The sequence below is a fragment of the Diadema antillarum genome, unplaced genomic scaffold, assembly GCF_040938485.1.
Source record: "Diadema antillarum isolate AM-2024a unplaced genomic scaffold, OU_Dant_1.0 scf00000015, whole genome shotgun sequence".
Lineage (NCBI taxonomy): Eukaryota > Metazoa > Echinodermata > Echinoidea > Diadematoida > Diadematidae > Diadema > Diadema antillarum.
In genome coordinates, this window is record NW_027270904.1 from 508,886 (window position 1) to 530,556 (window position 21,671).

At 37.8% G+C, this 21,671-nt stretch overlaps 1 protein-coding gene across 1 annotated transcript; it reads right to left on the bottom strand.

Moving 5' to 3' along the window:
• Positions 1-1,911: 1,911 nt before the first annotated feature.
• LOC139724117 (uncharacterized) lies at positions 1,912-13,602 on the bottom strand. The gene is made up of 8 exons (XM_071635321.1): positions 13,526-13,602; positions 11,514-11,780; positions 11,022-11,156; positions 6,089-6,253; positions 5,533-5,682; positions 4,174-4,329; positions 3,317-3,448; positions 1,912-2,213 (listed from the first exon to the last, which is right to left on the bottom strand). Exons 2-8 carry the CDS (start codon positions 11,716-11,718, stop codon positions 1,912-1,914), a joined length of 1,245 nt encoding a protein of 414 aa, XP_071491422.1. The 5' UTR covers positions 11,719-11,780; positions 13,526-13,602.
• Positions 13,603-21,671: the final 8,069 nt, after the last annotated feature.

A 21,671-nucleotide genomic window follows, 5' to 3' on the forward strand; every position in this document is an offset into this window, starting at 1 on the left:
TTGTGGTACTCACTGTTGATGGCTTTTCAGGTGATGGTCCTTCAGTTGTCGGTCCTTCCGTTGTTGGTCTTTCAGGAGTGGGTCCTTCTGCTGTTGGCCTTTCTGTTGTTGTACCCACTGTCGTTTGCCTTTCAGGAGTGGTTCCTTCTGTTATCGACCCTTCCATTGTCGGTCCTTCTCTTGTTGGTCCTTCTGCTGTTGGCCTTTCTGTTGTTGGACCCACTGTCGTTTGCCTTTCAGGAGTGGTTCCTTCTGTTATCGGCCCTTCCATTGTCCGTCCTTCACTTGTTGGTCCTGCTGTTGGCCTTTCTGTTGTTGTACCCACTGTCATTGGCCTTTCAGGAGTGGGTCCTTCTGCTGTCGGCCCTTCCATTGTCGGACCTTCTCCTGTTGGTCCTTTTGCTGTTGGCCTTTCTGTTGTTGTTCCCACTGTCGTTGGCCTTTCAGGAGTGGGTCCTTCAGTTGTCGGTCCTTCCGTTGTTGGCCTTTCAGGAGTTGCTCCTTCTGTTGTTGGCCCTTCCACTGTTGGTCCTTCTGCTGTTGGCCTTTCAGAAGTTGGTCCTTCTGCTGTCGGCCCTTCCACTGTTGGCCCTTCCGCTGTTGGTCCTTCTGCTGTTGGCCTTTCAGGTGACGGTCCTTCAGTTGTCGTTCCTTCTCTTGGTGGCCTTTCAGGAGTTGGTCCTTCTGCTGTTGGCCCTTCCACTGTTGGTTCTTCTCTCGTTGGTCCTTCTGCTGTTGGCATTTCTGTTGTTGTACCCACTGTCGTTGGCCTTTCAGGAGTGGGTCCTTCTGCTGTCGGCCCTTCCATTGTCTGTCCTCTTGTTGGTCCTTCTGTTGTTGGCTTTTCTGTTGTTGACCCCCCTGTTTTTAAAATCAATCCAAGTTTTACACTTTGAGGAGCTGTTACTCATAACATGTCAATGACACTTTGTTGGCTTTGATTTTCTACTCTTTTATACTTTGATATCTTCCTCATTATAACAAGTTATTGTAAATGGTAATTTCGTCGGTCTTACGAAGGTTTAGTGCTACCCAAATATTTTGGAATGAAGTATAAAAGATAAATGCATTTCTAAATACATTAATTTTGTAGTAATTTCTGAAATATGTCAAATGATATAGATAGAAATTATAAGTATGGCATCATTCTTGTTATCTCTGTATTTCTAAATATGCCAACACGCAGCAGCTTATACCAAATATATAGATATACATAGATACATAAATATGTATATTTATAATATACATATGTAATATATATATACATACATATATATACATATATCTGAAGCAATAAATTGGCAAATCAAGATATTCCTGACTACATGATCTTACTTGCACTCATGGTCACTCCTGAGGATGAGTTAGACCTCGGTCCTGTTCCTCCTAGACCCTCCCTGACCGCTGCTACACTGACCTCGTATTCAGTGTCTGGATTCAGACCAGTCAATGTAGCAGATGTCGTTGAGGCTGTGACCTTTGGTCCAGTAATCCATTTTTCATCAGGAAGCCTGTAATACGTGATGTATTCTGTGAGGGGTGGGTCTCCAACACCTGTCTGCTCACTCCAAGCCACCCACTCAATGGTAAGAGAGGTGGATGTTGATGCAGTAACTACTGGAGCAGCTTCAATTACAGGCAGAACTATGAAAGAAATATCGCAAAATAAGAAAGGGAATTACACAAAACACCGATCTCGACCCATATCGGACCAGATTGGGTGCTAGTGCGTGATCGTGCCCTGGACTGATATGGGCTGAGAACTACACATCCTACCATGCTCATGTACATGCACATTGTATAAAGGCTATCTCGTCTATACATAAATGCAATTTGTCAAAAGTTGCTACAGCTCTATCATAATATACAGAAATCCCGAAAGTTCATCAAAAAAATTATCATTCTGATATTTCAGAACATTTCCTTACCGTACGTGACTGCAGAGACACTGAGGCTCGCCCGGTTTCCATATAGGGCACATACATATTCTCCAGAAGTCACTCGATCAACTGAGAATACTACCATACGCCTATCTCCAGACGCATTCAGAGAACTCTGATTTTGACTTATGCCAGAGTAATTTGGCACACCATCAGTGAGTTGGTAGAAACTGACATCTGTTACGTTAGCTGGTGGATCTCCTTCAACAACACAGGTGAATGATGAAGGCTGGTTTGGATTAACTCTGACATTCACATAGAGGGCGTAGATCCCTGAAAGGAAATAAAAGTGTTACATTCACATGACAGCTACTCCTAGTCTCTTAAGCCCTTTTTACACTTGTGTTACTTAACCCCGGACTTTCTCTGACCCAGGACTATCGTCCCGTACCAATTTTTTCAGCTTTTTGCACTCGCCAATTAGTCCAGTACTATCTCTAGTCCGGGGCTAAGGAGAAAACTGACCTTTTTACACTCGTATTTCTTAACCCCGGACTTTCCAAACCACATGAATATTCATGATTACGCTGTGTACTGTACACGTACACGCACGCACCGGCAGCACTTGATTACCTCCTTTCTGATTGGTCAGCGAGGGTCGGACTTCGTCTCCGTCGCTTAGCCGAGGATTATTTTTTCGTTCTGTTTACACTCACTTGCTTGGCACCGCAATTGCGGTGCTAACCCTGCTATTTTGCAGGGCCAGATAGTACCGGACTATCGGTGGGGCTAGCCAACTTTGGCAAAAACGAGTGTAAACAGAAAGTGGGCTAAGGATAGTCCCGTACCAACGATGGGGCTAAGCCCCCCCCCCCCCCCCCCTTAGCCCCACCGTCGGTACGGGACTAAGCAAAAATTTACAAGTGTTAAAAGCCCTTTAGTACATCAATTCTAAACACATTTTCTTCATATTCTTGTGCCAACTGTTTCATTTCGAAATTAATCTGAGAACATTTACACGTTTCCCTATGATATCATATGTGAGGAAATTTTACAGCGGCATTTTAGAACACATGCGATTCTGCAACATCAATAATAATAATAATAATGATAATGATAGTTGCAGATATCATGCGACTACTGCACTACTTCTACTTATACTATTAATAATGAGAATAGTAACAACAATGGCTATGTGAGACACTAAAACAATGATTTGGTCCTATTACCCACGGGAGCCTATTTAGTGTCGTCATTGCCGCATGAGATGGCGAAACCATATCTGACCATGCTGATATTTGCAGAAATCTAGTTGACACGCCTGCTTCAAGACAGACGAAGAACATACTCAAGGACGACTACACTAGGATGTATTCGAAAGCTCCACAATGGTGGTCTAATTAAAACTACTTCAAGTGTTGCACTCCCTACATTACCTTCTTGGCAGTCTCTCTCCACCCAGTTTGGTAGACACTGTCCTCTACAGATTCCCGACACTTTGTCACAAGTGCTTTCATCACAGGGGCATGGCTCCACACACCCAAGGCCATAGAACGCTCCTTGGCATTCTGTTAGATTATGCAGGGAAATAAAGACTGATCAACTAGTGTCAATTACTTGCATAAAATTATCACAGCTAAAGAAAGAAGCGTTGTACCGTGAGTATATTTCCAAACAGTGATGGATTGACTACTCTTCCTATTTGAAAATAAGTCTCGCACATATCAAATGCATACCTGTGTCCAGTGTCACTTTATTCACTCATTATATTTTAATATCTTTCTTACGGTTTTCGTATAAAGCCGTGACAGTGAAGAGATCAGTTACATGGCCGTCATAAGTAATGTGCAAAGGGGAAAAACAAGATCAGAACAAGACAACTACTTAAAAAGTAGAATCTACTAAATTCAGCTTATTTACTTACGTACTTCCCCAGAGGATTTGCGTATCAAATTTATGGTAGGAAGAAGCAAGGTATTAAATATGTATATGTATGAAACTGACAAAAGAAGATTTTCATCGTAAAATGGGCTTATTGCTAATTTTAGGCAAATCCATCGTCAAATAGAGCGAAAAAAAACTTTTGCAGTGATGAAATTCATGAAGTTAGAGTAAGGGATATCCCGTATTTTCTTTTAATTCTCGTTGTTTTCTGCAGATTTGATCGCAAAAATCTCAACTTATCGAAAATTGAGTTAGGTCGTTGTACGATGAAACTCTTGAAATGTATTTAAAAATGGATCACGTGACTAGAGAGAGTTACATGAACTAACACAGTTCAGTATACTATTACCCTGACAGTGAACGTCATCATCATAGATGTTGAAATAGAGGGCGCACCGCTGATTCGGACACTCTCCTGTTATCTTGTCACATGGTGCGTCATCCAAACAATGACATTTATCTGTACAGTCAGTTCCGTAGTAGCCGTCATCACACGTGTCCGGGACTGGAAAATGTATGAACAAATAAGGCTTAGAAATATCAATTTTATGTTTTGTGTTACTTGTGTTTCTTTCTTTTGAGGTAAAGAATCTGAGAAAATCACCTATTGAGCAAGTTATGTTTTCAAAAGATAGCTGAATAACTCATGAAATAAACGACCGTTCCTGTACTTAAAGGTGCTGCTTACCCGTGTGAGCAGTGGAAAAGTTCATGATATCACATTTAATGCATATGTGTAGGTCCGTTGTATCAGAAAACATCCTACCATATAAAATATTTGAAATAAAGCATAAAATATAAAGAGATATTAGTGTTTTTTTCTCATTAAACCGTAAATGTAGATGGTTTGGTCTTGAAACATTTTTATTATAACTATTGTTCACAATATTTATCTAACAGTAATCAATATCGATTATACGGATTCAAATTTCAACAGTGGTTGTTTCTAGCCATAACTTACATTTCAGATTCATTTTAAAGCATCAATGCTGGGTTTTTGTTTCTTCTGCATATGGTAAATAATTATCATGCTTTAAAGCGTTGAAGAAAATAGTGACGTGATTCTTTATGATCTGATGATCTTTGGACATGAACAGAGATATGGTACATGTATTTCACATCATTTTTTTTTCATTTCTGCCAAAATTTCGATGTTTCCTGTAAAGCTGATATCCCATGGTGAAAAATAGGAACGATGTATACATATATTTGTACATATATATATGTATAGCCTCATCCAGAGGGCCTTTAATATCAATTTCTACTTCTTAATATCCATTTATGTGGTTTTGATTATATTTGATCTTTAAGGTTCAGTAAAAAAATTCACTCTGCAGGACACCAAAACTTTTAGTAGCGATCATTCATTAGTTCCTATAAAAAGTTTATTTTTTATTGAAAACTATCAAATAAACATTAAAAACAACTATCAGAGTGGAAATACGGCCAAACACATCACTTTCTACGTAGGTTGATATTGTTGCAACTTTCATGGAGCGGTAGTTGATTTCTCTATTTATTCTTATGAGTTGTTTTTTTTTACGTATTTAGTTTACTTGTTTATTTCTGTCAACATGGATGTAATATAGCAAAGTTGAAAAAATACTTTACTATTATTTTTTATTTTTCATTTTTCATTTTATTCTATCTAAACTGTATATATATTGATGACACTGGAAATGAAGGAAGGGGAGGTTTCAATACTCACTTTGACAATTTTCCCCGGACCAGGTTGTTTGACAGTCTGTTATAGATGTTCCCGAAGAGGCTACACAGACTCCAGAATATCTGTTACATAGCCCAGACTGACAGTGACATGTTTGACTGCACCCAGCTCCATACGTTCCGCTGCTACAATCTTTGTAAAGTAAGAGGAAAAGAGGTGAACAACAACAACAACAAAGTCCTAAAAGTTCTCAGAAAAAAAAATCATTATCATATGGGATCTTCTGTATCTTTCGAGTTGATTGTAACCTTTTTATTTTGAAATATGTCACATGAGAAGTGGCTCGATATCAGTAATTGAATTGTGATATCAAATTCAATTAATCCTTGTCTATTCATAGATTACTATGATGGTTCACTATTGTTGTATACTCTATTCAATTCACATTGTCTTGTTTACATTATTGTTTGTTATAAAAGAAAGTGAAATGTATGTTGTCTGTCAAAAAATGAAAATAAATTTGAATCGAATTGAATTTGATAAATCAAAGTTTGCTGACTGCAGTCTTCAATAGACCCACATGACAATGTTTTTTTACCTGTATCACAGTTGATTCCTTGTCTTCCTGTGTCACAAGAACACCCAAAGGGATCAGGCAGGCAGAACTGAAAAGGACTACAGGTGTCAGCTGGATCATTGTTATTGTATGTACATCTGAACTCACAGTTTGGTCCAAATCGATTTCCTCCATTGACTCTACAGACTAAAGAAGAAACCAAAAGCACACCAATATACATGATATATTTCAAACACGTGTTTATAACTATTGATTGAATCAATGAAATACTGATTTAAAACAAAAATTTTCTGACTTGTGTATTCATAGACCATACATGCATTCCCTAAACTGAATCAAATATTTCCAGGAACATCCAATGCTGTTGGATCCAGTTTCCATATATTGCTTTTAGGGTACCCGCCTACTATCTCTATCTCTACTAGCTCCAAAATTACTGAACTGCAGTAACATGCAGTAGAATCAAGTGAGGAAACAAATTCTGACAACTGGCCGGTCAACGTTAGATCCCTTACCGTGAAAATAATTGTCATTACTTTGTCTAATTCTAACGAAATTATCATGGTTATTTTTCTTTATTTCATTCTTTCTGTCACAGCAAAAGTAAAACTAACCGTGAAATTTGCATCGCTTTAGAAAGATAGTTTGATTATTCATTAAGAAATGACCTGTATATCCCTTTGCGGCTACAATTTCTTCAAGATTACATACCTTCCGTGGAATATCAAGCATTTATTATGAAGAGCTTTATCACAAAACGAGCTAACTCCATTCCTGTTAAGTTGAGATATTTGTCATTGAAGCTGCTAAAAAACACATAAAATGATAAGATAATAAAGAATATTTTTAATCATAATTTCTAGAATATTCCTTGTCATGTAACAAGTGAGGTATTACTGGGAAGGTTTCATTTTGCTGATGATGGACTTACTTTGAAGTGTTTTAAAATGGCGCCTAGCTCATTTTGCAATAGAACTCTTCATATTTTCAATCAATCTTTATTAAGCGGAAAATTTCCTGATAAAATGAAAGTCGCTAGAGTTGTTCCTATATACAAAAAGGGTCCTAAAGAACATGTTAATAATTATCGCCCGATATCTCTTTTAACTTCAATTTCAAAAATTTTGGAAAAGCTTGTTCATAAAAGAACTCTTCGATTTCTTATTAATTGTAATATTCTTTCGAATTTTCAGTTCGGTTTCAGAAAGCAACACAGCACAACCCACGCTTTGGCTTTTATTGATAAAGTGGCACGTGCTCTTGACGATGCTTCACACACCATCGGTGTTTTTATTGATTTCTCGAAGGCTTTTGACACGATAGACCATGATATTCTCCTTTATAAGTTAAGCCATTACGGCATTCGCGGGACGGCTTTAGAATGGTTTAGAGATTATCTCATTGATAGAAAGCAGTATGTTTATCTTAATGGTCATGAGTCCTCAATGAAATCAATTACATGTGGTGTCCCCCAGGGTTCCCTACTCGGCCCGCTACTATTCATCTTGTACATAAATGACCTCCAAAATTCATCAGAGATTCTTTCTTTTATATGCTTTGCAGATGACACAAATTTATTTCTTTCACATCGTAATTCTAATACGCTTATTCATATTATGTTAAACAGCGAATTGAAACTTGTTCAATCCTGGATTCATGCCAACAAGTTATCACTAAACATTGATAAAACATATTATATGCTGTTCAGTAACTCTTTGCAATTTATTCCTGGTCATGTCCAAATTAATGGCATTAATTTAACGAAGGTTGATAGTGTTAAGTTTCTAGGACTGTATATTGATAGCGATTTATCTTGGAAGTCTCACATCAACTTTTTAACCAAAGTTTTATCTAGGAATGCAGGAATTCTAAATAAACTGAAAGATTACTTCCCCACCAATATATTGCAAATTATATACTCGACTATGATTTCCCCTTACCTCAACTACGGAATACTGGCATGGGGTAACACGACCCAGTCTTTGCTTGACTCGCTCTTTCTCTTACAAAAGCGCGCTATTAGAATAATTAGTAAGACTGGGTATCTATCTCATACAGATGCATTTTTCCAGAAGAACACCATTTTGAAATTGTCAGATTTGTTTTATTACAATTTAGGGATATTCATGTACAAATTATCCAAAAAATGATCTTCCTGATATTTTTTTGCATATGTTTAAAAGAAATTACTCTATTCATAACTATCCCACCCGCCAACGTGACGATTATCACCTACCACGTACCCGAACCATTTTTGCGAAAAAAACAATTATGTATACAGGGCCGAAGTACTGGAACGATCTCCCCATAGAACTCGCAGGTTGTTTGTCTTTGTCGACCTTCAAATACAAATTAAGACATAATTTATTGAATAATTACATTGCGTAAGTCCATTGGAATTTCCTTCTTTCTTGTTTATGTGCCTTTTCCTGCTGTGTTGGTTGTTGTTATTCAAATCAGTTAAGCCTCTCTGTTTGCGCTCTTAAATTCCTTCACACCAGTACCCCTTTTGGTACCCTAAGACTTCGGAACGCGTGAACAGCTGGCTCGTTGTATTCCCCTCAGTGCTATACTGGCTGGTAATTCTAATTAATTCCAAATTTTCTTTGAATGTTAGTACTTGTATGTTCACTCTTTAGGTTTCCCGTATCTCCTCCGAGGACTCGCATGTCGAGTTGTTCTCTTTTCACCATTATTCAAATCATACTGCTACACTATTGTCAACATTGTTAAATCAACTGTTCTTACATCTGCAGAATGTGGTTGTCTGTATATCACTATTAATGTATTGAGAAGATTCTGTTAGTGCACCAGGTATTTTTGCCTTTCATTTTTGTTTATCTTTATTTTGGTCCTACGTTGCATCCGTGCTCCTCATCTTTACACTCTGTTCAGAATTTGGGACCTACGCTTAACAAGCTCGCTTTTAAGTAGGTTCCGTCATATTTCTTTAGCGTTATACATAGAACCAAACGTACGATGATTAACCACTATATGTTTTATATTCTTACATTAATTTACTGTACATCCAAGCCGGATCTACCGAACAAAAAATCCAGTGAAGGGGGTAAGCTACCTCTGAGTCTGTTAAAAGCCGTTTCTGAGTATGTCATTGCACCATTAGCCTTTATATTCAATTTGTCCTTTAAAACTGGTAAAATTCCGACTTCACTGAATGTTCAACAATCATCCCTATTCATAAAAAGGGGAAGAAGACAGATGTCAATAATTATCGACCAATCTCCATTCTGCCGATCACTGTGAAGATGCTTGAAAAGATTGTGTACAATCAGGTTTACTCCTATTTGCATTCAGTAGACGCCATTAACAAAAACCAGTGAGGTTTTCGCCCACAACATTCAACAATGACCACGCTATTGAAGGTTACAGAAGACTGGCTCTCCTCTATGGATGATGGTAGAATGACAAGAATGGTTAGTATAGACTTAAGAAAAGCCTTTGATACAGTGGACCACGCCATACTTGTAGACAAGCTGCGAATGATTGGCATGGCTCCCCATGCCTGTGAATGGTTTAAGGATTACCTCAGCAATCGCACACAATATACTGAGGTGAATGGGTTTCAATCGAAATCACTTAGCGTAACATGTGGAGTCCCCCAAGGGTCCAATCTTGGCCCACTTTTGTTCTCAATCTATATCAATGATTTGCCTAACTGCTTACAGCGTTCATCGGTTGCATTATATGCTGACGATACGTGTATTTATGTGTCTGGTAAAAATTTAAAACAGATGGAAGAAAATTTAAACCATGATATGGCCCGTATTGCAGATTGGCTAATATGTAACCGATTAGCCCTTAATTTGGAAAAATGTGAAACTATGTTAATAGGATCTAAAAAAAAGGTTAAACATGTGAATTTGAATGTGATTGTAAATGATGTTAGAATAACTCAAGTTCCTTATTGTAAATATCTCGGTGTGTATATTGATCAGTCACTAGACTGGAGCCATCATATTGAACATTTGTGTAAACGCATTATCAGAGATTTGTATCTGTTAAAGAGAATAAGACATTTTATATCAGTTGAAACAGCTGTTACAATCTATAAATCCATCATTCAAAGTAACTTTGACTATTGTGATGTTATATGGTCAAATGTTAATCAGAGTTATATTCAGCGTCTTAAAATTCTTCAGAATCGTTCTCTAAGAGCAGTGTTGCAGGTGAATTCGAGATACCCAACTAATTTGTTATACTCACAAATTAATGTTGACACACTTGAGATGAGAAGGAAAAAACATATGTTGTGCACAATGTATAAAGTCGCTTATAATTTAACCCCTAAATACATAAGTGAAATGTTTGAGTTGAACATTTTTGATTATGATTTAAGGAATACAACGCTGATATTCAAGTTACCATATATCAAAACCTGCTTTAGGCAAAGGAGTTTTAGTTATCAAGGTCCAAAATTATGGAATACATTGCCAACATGCGTAAAACAGCAAACAATTTTTAGCGGTTATAGACGGAGTTTGAATTTGTATCTGACACCACAGTGATATTGTACCCATTACCCATCTTTTTTTTTTCAAGTAAACCAAGCATGTATTCATTTTTTTTTAAATGTAAATATTTTTTTTCTTCTAATTTTGTTCTGATTTGTTTCGTCTAATTGTATTTTGTATATATGTTTCATGTACATGTGTATATGTTTTGAAAAAAAAAAGTATGTCATTTTTACCTCATGATGCACGGACATGAGGAAGAACAGCCGTCTGGCTGAATCATGTGCCGTGTTGAAATAAATAAATGAAATGAAAATGAAATGAAATGATTCACTATGTTTTTATTATATTTGATGTACATTCCTTCATTGAGAAGTATGAAAATAAATTGAAATTGAAATTGAATATATTCATTCCATTCCATTTCAACTAGGTGTATACTATTTGTGAAGTGAGACACCTTCCTGATGATGTATACTTACTCTCCAAACAGTTTGGTCCTCTGAAATTGTTTGGACATATACACCTGCCCGTCTCGTCATCACAAATTCCACCATTGTAGCAATTGTCACATATTCTGATGCAGTAAGGTGGACCCCATCTACCAGCTGGACAATCTACAAACATAAAAAGAAATATGTATATTGCATCCGATTGAATTTTATGGTAGAAAACAAAATTAGACACAAAATATACGGTATCCCTACTATATCACGAAGGGTAATGAAGTTCATAACATACCACGTACAACTCTTATCTAAGCAATGACCTTCAAAACCTTCTGAGGGACACAGGTTATTATTTGATATTTGAATGAATGTTCAAATGCAGTGATATTAAATTCAACCCATGCACAGCAGCGGACGTAGTTAAGAAAATTAAGATATAAACTTTGTGTACTTATAGCTTTCTGTTTTGTTGCTTGATATCAACTCTACATCATAACATCTATAGCTCTTGCTTCAGTGACTTACCTCGAACAATCAATTTGTACAAGGCTCCCCTTCCTTGACTTCGCATGCCACTGTAGTAAATCTCATAGATGCCTTCATCCTCAGCCACGATTGGATCAGGAAACATGAACGTGGTGTTCGTCTGTCCTGTCACGGGGTCTCCTCCATCTTTTCTCCAGACAGGGGTACCAGGAGAGCAAGCACCTGTATCTGTCATTTCGATCATCACTCCTGCGTCACCTACATTGACCGTACGGGTGAATACCCCATCCACAGGCTCAAAGCAGGCTAAATGTACAAACATAATATAGTTTAATATACATCAATACAACATAATTAGATCTATCACACTAGTGCAATGAGGAGTTGTTTTCCTACCTGAAGCTAAATAAACAGAAATACAGACTGTGTGTACTGCTGAAGTACTGATCATAATGTTATTACTCTGTTAAGTCAAAATTTACATGCACATTCAAAAGAGATGTCGTCAGATGAAGGAGAAGGGAAGGTTTCAAATTTTAAAATGCTCCGAGAATTTGAATTTCATGCAAAGCAAGACCCACGATCGTCATCAGGGCAGGCACTTTGTTGTCTTATCAATAAAAAAGCCTCACTATCTATTTTTCAAAGTACGCGCATTTTCCGATTCCACTACAGATGAGTATTTTATAACGTACAAATTAATTTTATTATCATTTTTTATTGTTATGCCCAATAACATGTAAAATGTAAGGAACTTCTATGTAAGTTGCTAAATAGTTGCTAAGAATATTTTTTTTTCACCATACTTTTAATCTTCAAGATTATGATCATAAAAACTCTGGCCTGAAGATTTTTGTGTGTGTGTGTGTGTGCGTGTGTGTGTGCATGTGTCATTTTGATCATTTTTACTGTAATAATCTTAGACAGTAAATTCCTGTTAAGCTTTGTGAAAATAACAGACGAAGCTTTTGACCACCTTAAGTATGAATACATGTATTCAAGATTGGACCATCTACATAGTCTACGAGGTAAGGCTAATGGAAATCATTTTTGTAGCATTATTGATGACCATAATTGTAAAAGTGACCAGCATGTGAGTCTAATCACTAGAGTGGTTTCAAAAGGTAACACTTTTCTTTTATGTTCGCCCACTGATGCCCCAATCTTTGTAATTTTGTCTAAACTAATTCGTTTGCCTCAAATTTTCCTTTTTCTTTCTTAAATTCTTCGATCTGAATGATGTGTTTTAAGGGCGAAATGGACCAGTTCAACATGTTAAAGATTGTTAAATGAAAGAGAGAGGTAACTTCCCATAAACACACAAAATGTACTTCACAATGTATTTGATGTATTTGATGGAACAAGTGATACATTAGCTATATAGATAACGGGCAGGAGTGTTGGCTACTTCATCTGAAATCATAGTTATAAGCTAATCTTGCAATATACGGATTTTGATGGTTGCCGTCAGGGATTTATATTAGGAGTTTATAGTTTATCCTATGATTAAATGGAGGACAAAGTGGATGATTTGAAGACTAGTTGCCAACCTACCTAAACCTATGAAATCCATTTGCGGATCCAGAAATTCCTTAAAGACGGGAGCATTTAAAAACTATAGGGGGCTCACGCACCACACCCCGGAAAGTTTTTATTTATTTTTTCTTGTTTTGTTTTAAGCAAAAAAACAACAACAAACAAACAAACAAACAAAACAAAACAAAAAACGCCGGAGCGCCTGCTGCTCCCCGCCTTGATCCGCCACTGTTACGATACGATAATACATTTCCGTCTTTGCCCAGCAGCTGTTGATAGCATTTATTTTGTATGAAGTTCTTTCTTTTTATTATTGGTCGGCATAGGAAAAGGGATACCTGCAAAACAGTTTCTAAGTTTAAATCTAATTGGCCGTTGTTATCATATAGCTGTCGTTATTCTCAACAAAGACTCCTCATCATGGAGTTAGAAGTACCTGATGTAAGCTATATATTCTTACAAGTTTGATTGTGTATATTGTCATGTGAGTACAAGGCATTGTTTTGTTATCATACCGTCACTTCGTTTGAAGAATGATGATATCGTCTGGTCGTCAAAGCCTTCTTGTGAACCAAGGCAGTAAAATGCTCCGAATCCCTCCACTTCCCAGTCAGAAGTGGGTAGAAATTGTATGCGTCTGACATTTGTAAAAGAGATGACTGCTGAAGGTGGTTCAGGTGAAGTGTCACTTGGGATTGGTGCTGTCCTGCCAAAGTCACGGGAGGCGGCTGAGGATGGAGAGCTTCGAAAGCAGAGCATCTGAGAAGTTGCACTCTCAATGTTTGAAAATCCAACTGAAAGCACAGTGATGTGGACCCGCTCACCTGGATATGGACAAATTACATACATGAAGGAGGGTTTTAATCTCGGGGGAAAAAAAAATCGAAAAACTACCGCTTAAATATTCACCCATGTTACACAGCATTTAGACAATACATCATATGACCGCCTCAACATTTCTACATTGCTAAAATTGTCAAGTTAAATTCTGTCACTTCAAAACCTTCAAATCGTAAGAGCATGCCTACTGCTTCAGAGAAATTAAGATTTATAATGATTATATGATTATTTCTTATTGAAAGCATTGAAACAGATGAAAAAATGGTAACTCTAGGCAGAAACTTGTTCAGGTGATATGGCATCACTCAGCCCCTAATAATAAGATATCATACAAATCATGTTTGGTCAATATCATTGAGGAACTAAAATCCTTTCAAGGTCATCATTACTCGATAATCACAGCATAACAAAAATACAAACTCTTTCTAAAAATTGTTTTATGTCAAACACAACATATCACTTTATCTAATTAACATAATCGTGTGCTTCATACTCATATCATTGTTTTAATAGAAATACGCGAAATTTCTCAGTTTAATGATGTTCTTATTGTACGTCTGACTTATGTAATACTTGTGTATTTCTATTGGATTTGCTCTATTTTTGAAAGGCTACCTATGGTGAGGCAGTGTACGACTCCCCGCAACATAAAGGGGATGGCTAGTAACTGATCAGTGGGAATCGGTGGAAATGCTGGGGGGGGGGGGGGGGGGGTGAATATTCCATTCTTGTGCATGGGATTCATTTGAGAGTACATTATACACTGTATATCTATTGTTGTGTGAAAATTATTTGCTTCAGAATGGTCTCATATTCATTATGTCGGTTCTTCTGCTGCTGGCCTTTCTGTTGTTTTACCCACTGTCGTTGGCCTTTCAGGAGTGGGTCCTTCTGCTGTTGGCCTTTCTGTTGTTGTACCCACTGTCGTTGGCCTTTCAGGAGTGGCTCCTTCAGTTGTCGGTTCTTCTGTTGTTGGCCTTTCAGGAGTTGGTCCTTCTGTTGTTGACCCTTCCACTGTTGGTCCTTCTGCTGTTGGCCTTTCAGGTGACGGTCCTTCAGTTGTCATTCCTTCTCTTGGTGGCCTTTCCGGAGTTGGTCCTTCTGCTGTCGGCCCTTCCACTGTTGGTTCTTCTCTCGTTGGTCCTTCTGCTGTTGGCATTTCTGTTGTTGTACCCACTGTTGTTGGCCTTTCAGGAGTGGGTCCTTCTGCTGTCGGCCCTTCCATTGTCTGTCCTCTTGTTGGTCCTTCTGTTGTTGGCTTTTCTGTTGTTGACCCCCCTGTTTTTAAAATCAATCCAAGTTTTACACTTTGAGGAGCTGTTACTCATAACATGTCAATAACACTTTGTTGGCTTTGATTTTCTATTCTTTTATACTTTGATATCTTCCTCATTATAACAAGTTATTGTAAATGGTAATTTCGTCGGTCTTATGAAGGTTTAGTGCTACCCAAATATTTTGGAATGAAGTGTAAAAGATAAATGCATTTCTGAATACATTAATTTTGTAGTAATTTCTGAAATATGTCAAATGATATAGATAGAAATTATAAGTACGGCATCATTCTTGTTATCTCTGTATTTCTAAATTTGCCAACACGCAGCAGCTTATACCAAATTATATATAGATATACATAGATACATAAATATGTATATTTATAATATACATATGTAATATATATATACATATATATATATATATATATACATATATTTGAAGCAATAAATTGGCAAATCAAGATATTCCTGACCACATGATCTTACTTGCACTCATGGTCACTCCTGAGGATGAGTTAGACCTCGGTCCTGTTCCTCCTGGACCCTCCCTGACCGCTGCTACACTGACCTCGTATTCAGTGTCTGGATTCAGACCAGTCAATGTAGCAGATGTCGTTGAGGCAAATACCTTTGGTCCAGTAATCCATTTTTCATCAGGAAGCCTGTAATACGTGATGTATTCTGTGAGGGGTGGGTCTCCAACACCTGTCTGCTCACTCCAAGCCACCCACTCAATGGTAAGAGAGGTGGATGTTGATGCAGTAACTACTGGAGCAGCTTCAATTACAGGCAGAACTATGAAAGAAATATCGCAAAACAAGAAAGGGAATTACACAAAACACCGATTTCGACCCATATCGGACCAGATTGGGTGCTAGTGCGTGATCGTGCCCTGGACTGATATGGGCTGAGAACTACACATCCTACCATGCTCATGTACATGCACATTGTATAAAGGCTATCTCGTCTATACATAAATGCAATTTGTAAAAAGTTGCTACAGCTCTATCATAATATACAGAAATCCCGAAGTTCATTAAAAACTTATCATACTGATATTTCAGAACATTCCTCTTACCGTATGTGACTGCAGAGACACTGAGGCTCGCCTGGTTTTCATATAGGGCACATACATATTCTCCAGAAGTCACTCGATCAACTGAGAATACTACCAAACGCCTATCTCCAGACGCATTCAGAGAACTCTGATTTTGACTGATACCAGAGTAATTTCGCACACCATCAGTGAGTTGGTAGAAACTGACATCTGTTACGTTAGCTGGTGGATCTCCTTCAACAACACAGGTGAAGGATGAAGGCTGGTTTGGATTAACTCTGACATTCACATCGAGGGCGTAGATTCCTGAAAGGAAATAAAAGTGTTACATTCACATGACAGCTACTCCTAGTCTCTTGGTACATCAATTTTAAACACATTTTCTTCATATTCTAGTGCCAACTGTTTCATTTCGAAAGTAATCTGAGAACATTTACACGTTTCCCTATGACATCATATGTGAGGAAATTTTACAGCGGCATTTTCGAACACTCATGCGATTCTGCAACATCAATGATAACAATAATAATGATAATGATAGTTGCACATATCATGCTACTACTGCACTACTTCTACTTATACTATTAATAATGAGAATAGTAACAACAATGGCTATGTGAGACACTAAAATAATGATTTGGTCATACTACCCTAGGGAGCCTATTTAGTGTCGTCATTGCCGTATGAGATGGCGAAACCATATCTGACCATGCTGATATTTGCAGAAATCTAGTTGACACACCTGCTTCAAGACAGACGAAGGACATACTCAAGGACGACTACACTAGGATGGATTCGAAAGCTCCACAATGATGGTCTAATTAAAACTACTACGAGTGTTGCACTCCCTACATTACCTTCTTGACAATCTCTCTCCACCCAGTTTAGTAGACACTGTCCTCTACAGATTCCCGACACTTTGTCACAAGTGCTTTCATCACAGTGGCATGGCTCCACACACCCAAGGCCATAGAACGCTCCTTGGCATTCTGTTAGATTATGCAGGGAAATAAAGACTGATCAACTAGTGTCAATTACTTGCATAAAATTATCACAGCGAAAGAAAGAAACGTTGTACCGTGAGTAAATTTCCAAACAGTGATGGATTGACTACTCTTCCTATTTGAAAATAAGTCTCGCACATATCAAATGCATACCTGTGTCCAGTGTCACTTTATTCACTCATTATATTTTAATATCTTTCTTACGGTTTTCGTATAAAGCCGTGACAGTGAAGAGATCAGTTACATGGCCGTCATAAGTAATGTGCAAAGGGGAAAAATAAGATCAAAACAAGACAACTGCTTAAAAAGTAGAATCGACTGAATTCAGCTTATTTACTTCTTCCCCAGAGGATATGCGTATCAAATTTATGGTAGGAAGAAGCAAGGTATTAAATATGTAAAAAAACTGACAAAAGAAGATTTTCATCGCAAAATGGGCTTATTGCTATTTTTAGGCAAATCCATCGTCAAATAGAGCGAAAAAAACTTCTGCAGTGATAAAATTCATAAAGTTAGAGTAAGGGATATCCCGTATTTTCTTTTAAATCTCGTTGTTTTCTGCAGATTTGATCGCAAAAATCTCAACTTAACGAAAATTGAGTTAGGTCGTTGTACGATGAAACTCTTGAAATGTATTTAAAAATGGATCACGTGACTAGAGAGAGTTACATGAACTAAGACAATTTAGTATACTATTACCCTGACAGTGAACGTCATCATCATAGATGTTGAAATAGAGGGCGCACCGCTGATTCGGACACTCTCCTGTTATCTTGTCACATGGTGCGTCATCCAAACAATGACATTTATCTGTACAGTCGGTTCCGTAGTAGCCGTCATCACACGTGTCTGGGACTGGAAAATGTATGAACAAATAAGGCTTAGAAATATCATTTTATTTTGTGTTACTTGTGTTTCTTTCTTTTGAGGTAAAGAATCTGAGAAAATCACCTATTGAGCAAGTTATGTTTTCAAAAGATAGCTGAAAACTCATTAAATGTTTAACCATTCCTTTACTTAAGCGTTGAAGAAAAATAATGGAACTATTTTCTATGATGTTTGGACATGAACAGAAATGTAATATTTCACATTGATTTTTCTCTACTGTCAAATTTCCAGTTAAACCGGTTCAAACTGGGGCGCCGATACACAAATCCTTCTCTTACTCTACCGGTCTCTAGTCCGCCCTCATCTCGACTACGCCTGTGAAATCTATGGTTCTTTATCCCCGCTCCTTTCAAGCAAACTAGATACAGTACAGGGCCATGCCCTTCGAATATGCACCGGCGCGCTACCATCTACTGCCCTGCATGCACTTCAAGTAGAATGTAACGAACCACCACTCCATATACGCCGTGAAAGGGCCGCCTTCAATTACTGCGCCTACATATACACACTGTCCCCACTTCACCCCGTCCGAAAAGCCATTGTCAACTGCTGGCAATACTCTTCGAATAAATGGCCACAAAACAAACTTCCTTTCGCTCTCCGAGTCAAGCCGCTTACGGACACTTTCCTAAAGCTGCAACCAATGCATGTTTATCCCAGTCCCCCTTGGTCCATTGAACATCCCAATATTGACTTCTCTCTTCACAGCTCATGTCCCAAGACCGCCCTCCCTTCAGCGCAATATCAAACTGCTCTTCAAACCATAAAGACCACATATTCAAACCACATGACAATTTACACTGACGGTTCCCATGATCCCTCCACTAACTGTTCTGGCTTTGGAATTTACGTACCTCACTATCGTCATGAAATAAGTGAAAGGGTTTCACCCATCTCAATTTGTCGTACAGAACTGGTAGCAATTCTTCTTGCCCTATCATGGCTGGAATCCTCTCCCCCTCTCAGAGCTGTTATTTTCTCAGATTCTCTCAGTGCCTTGACACTTTTGAATAACCACACCTCAAATATCCTTGACCTTCCCAATGAAGTCCTTCTTAAATGCTCAAATCTTGTAATGAATGGGTGTGACATCACTTTAGCATGGGTACCAGCTCACTGTGGTCTAGCGGGCAACGAAAAAGCCGATTATCTTGCCAAACAAAGTTTACGTAAGAACATTACAATCAGTGTTCCTCTAAGTGTTGATGATATACGACATGTAATTAAACATAGGTGTCTTGACGCTTGGAACGCGTTATGGCGCTCGTCTAAGAAAGGACGCCATCTTTTCAACATCCAACCCTGTGCCTCAAACACCTTCACCTTTGAAAGTCTGAATAGATGTGATGAAATAATAACTCACCGACTCCGCATGGGCAGAGCCAGATTAGCAACTTTTTATCATATTATCCGTAAGCATCCCACTGATCTTTGCTCAATATGCAATGCACTGGAAACCGTGGAACATTATCTATTACACTGCAAACAACACACAAATCAACGTACAAATCTCATGCGTGCTATCCATAAGCAATCACTAAACATCTCTGATTTACTCGCAAATCACAAAGCTCTGGACGCAGTTATTGCCTATGTCAAGGAAAACAACAAATATCACAGTATTTAAGATTGCATAACTTTGCGGTAGCATGGACTTTGCAAAGTCTTGCAGAATGTACATGTACTTTATCATTTTGCAAACGTAGATTTCAAGATATTTTGTGAGTCGTCGTATTATATGTTATTATGCATTATTGTTATTATCAATTACTTGTTTATTAATAATGTCTCCCACGTTGCTGTGGAATGCATTTGAAGATGTATGTACATGTATCATACATCTTCATGAATAATTGCGAGTTGCCTATACACATGTCATGTTGGCATATATCTGCTTATCAATGATATGTGGGTTTTTGTGTTTGTTTGTTTTTTTTTCATGCTTGATTGTGATAAATCTCACTTATGTTTTATTTAGTCTCGTTTTCCCTTTCCCAGTACACAGGGGAAGGACTTTTAATCTCTCCTATCCTCAGCGTAATAGACCTTCACGACATTCGCAGCGGACATCGCTCTCCGGTCCCCTCCGACAACAAGCCGACCTTGGTCAGCCGTCACGTTGAGGCCTCCATCCGTCCACGTCGCCTCTAGGTGCCGGAATCTGCAGCAAGCGGGTTTGGGGAGTCACTCGCTGCTGCAGATCCCGGCATCTCCCTCAATGGGTCTCTATTATATAAAATATATACATGTATATTGTCTTACGTTCCTTGCGTGCGTTTCCCTAGCAAGAACAGGGGATCTTTTCGTTCATATACCTATAGTGTAATTTTATAAATGATACACCTTTCATTATTTTTGCGGTGAGAACAACTTAAAATGTTTGTTAATCCCCTTTCGTATGAGTCGCCTGCACCTAATTAATACTTTAAATCTGTGGTTTGAATTTATTTTGAAGATTTTTTTTTGAATTTATTTTTTTTTTCTTTGGGGGGGGGGGGGGGGGGGGGGGGGCTTGAAGCCCGCAGGTATACTCATACGTCTTTGATTCCTATATCTGTATCATATTTCTCCGTTGTTTGCTGCAAATATTTTTCTGTATCAACGCCTTAGAGCTCCTTGATATAAACACTGTATATATATTTTTTTTCTTCTTTCTTTCGAAACAATGATACAGTTATAGTAATTTTATCTATTTTGTAAAAAACATATCATTGTGCGTGTGCTCTATTTAAATACTGTACATTATTTTGGGTTGAACCATGATATGGGTGTCTGTGCTGTGCGTTGTTGAGGTGTGTGTATGTGGTTGAGTGTGTGCACGTGGATGAGTTAGTGTGCGGTACACGCGCGCGTGTATTGTGTAGTTATTTGAGTTTGTCTGAAGAATATGAGGTACTCATCAATATCATATGAGCTCCCTCGTGGAGACGTAATGAGCTCCTTTATGGAGACAATAATTGATAAGCTCCCTCGTGGAGACTTTATGAGCTCCTTTGTGGAGACAATATGAGCTCCCTCGTGGAGACGATATGAGCTCCCTCGAGGAGACTTGGTATGCATTTAATATTCTTGTTTATATCTCTTTAAGATCTATAATGTTTGTTTTATGTTATAAGTGCTGTCTGGGGCAAATTATTTGTATAGGGCCCCACTTCTCTCTCTCTTCTTTCGATCTTTAAAATAATAACAACAACAACAAATTTCCAGTGTATCTATTAACGTCATTTTCCGTAAATAAAAAAATAGCAGTATGAAATCTAACTTGTCATATATGTGCGTGTGTGTGTGTGTAGTCCCCTTCAATTTTTCAATTCAAACCACTGCGTAATAATCTTCTAAGTGGCTTTGGTTATAAATAATATTAAAGGTTCGGTGCACAGTATATTCTGAAGGACCTAGCCTTATAACAAGATTTCAATTTTTGATTGAAAGTTGTGAAATAGCCATCTACAAACACTAACAAATTGGATATGACAAAACACATCACGACCTATACTTAGGGTGATATTGATAAAGCTTTCAGAGGAGTGTTATTAGTTATTATCTTTATCAATGTTTATAAAATCTTTCGTATTAAGTTTACTTTTTTATTTTT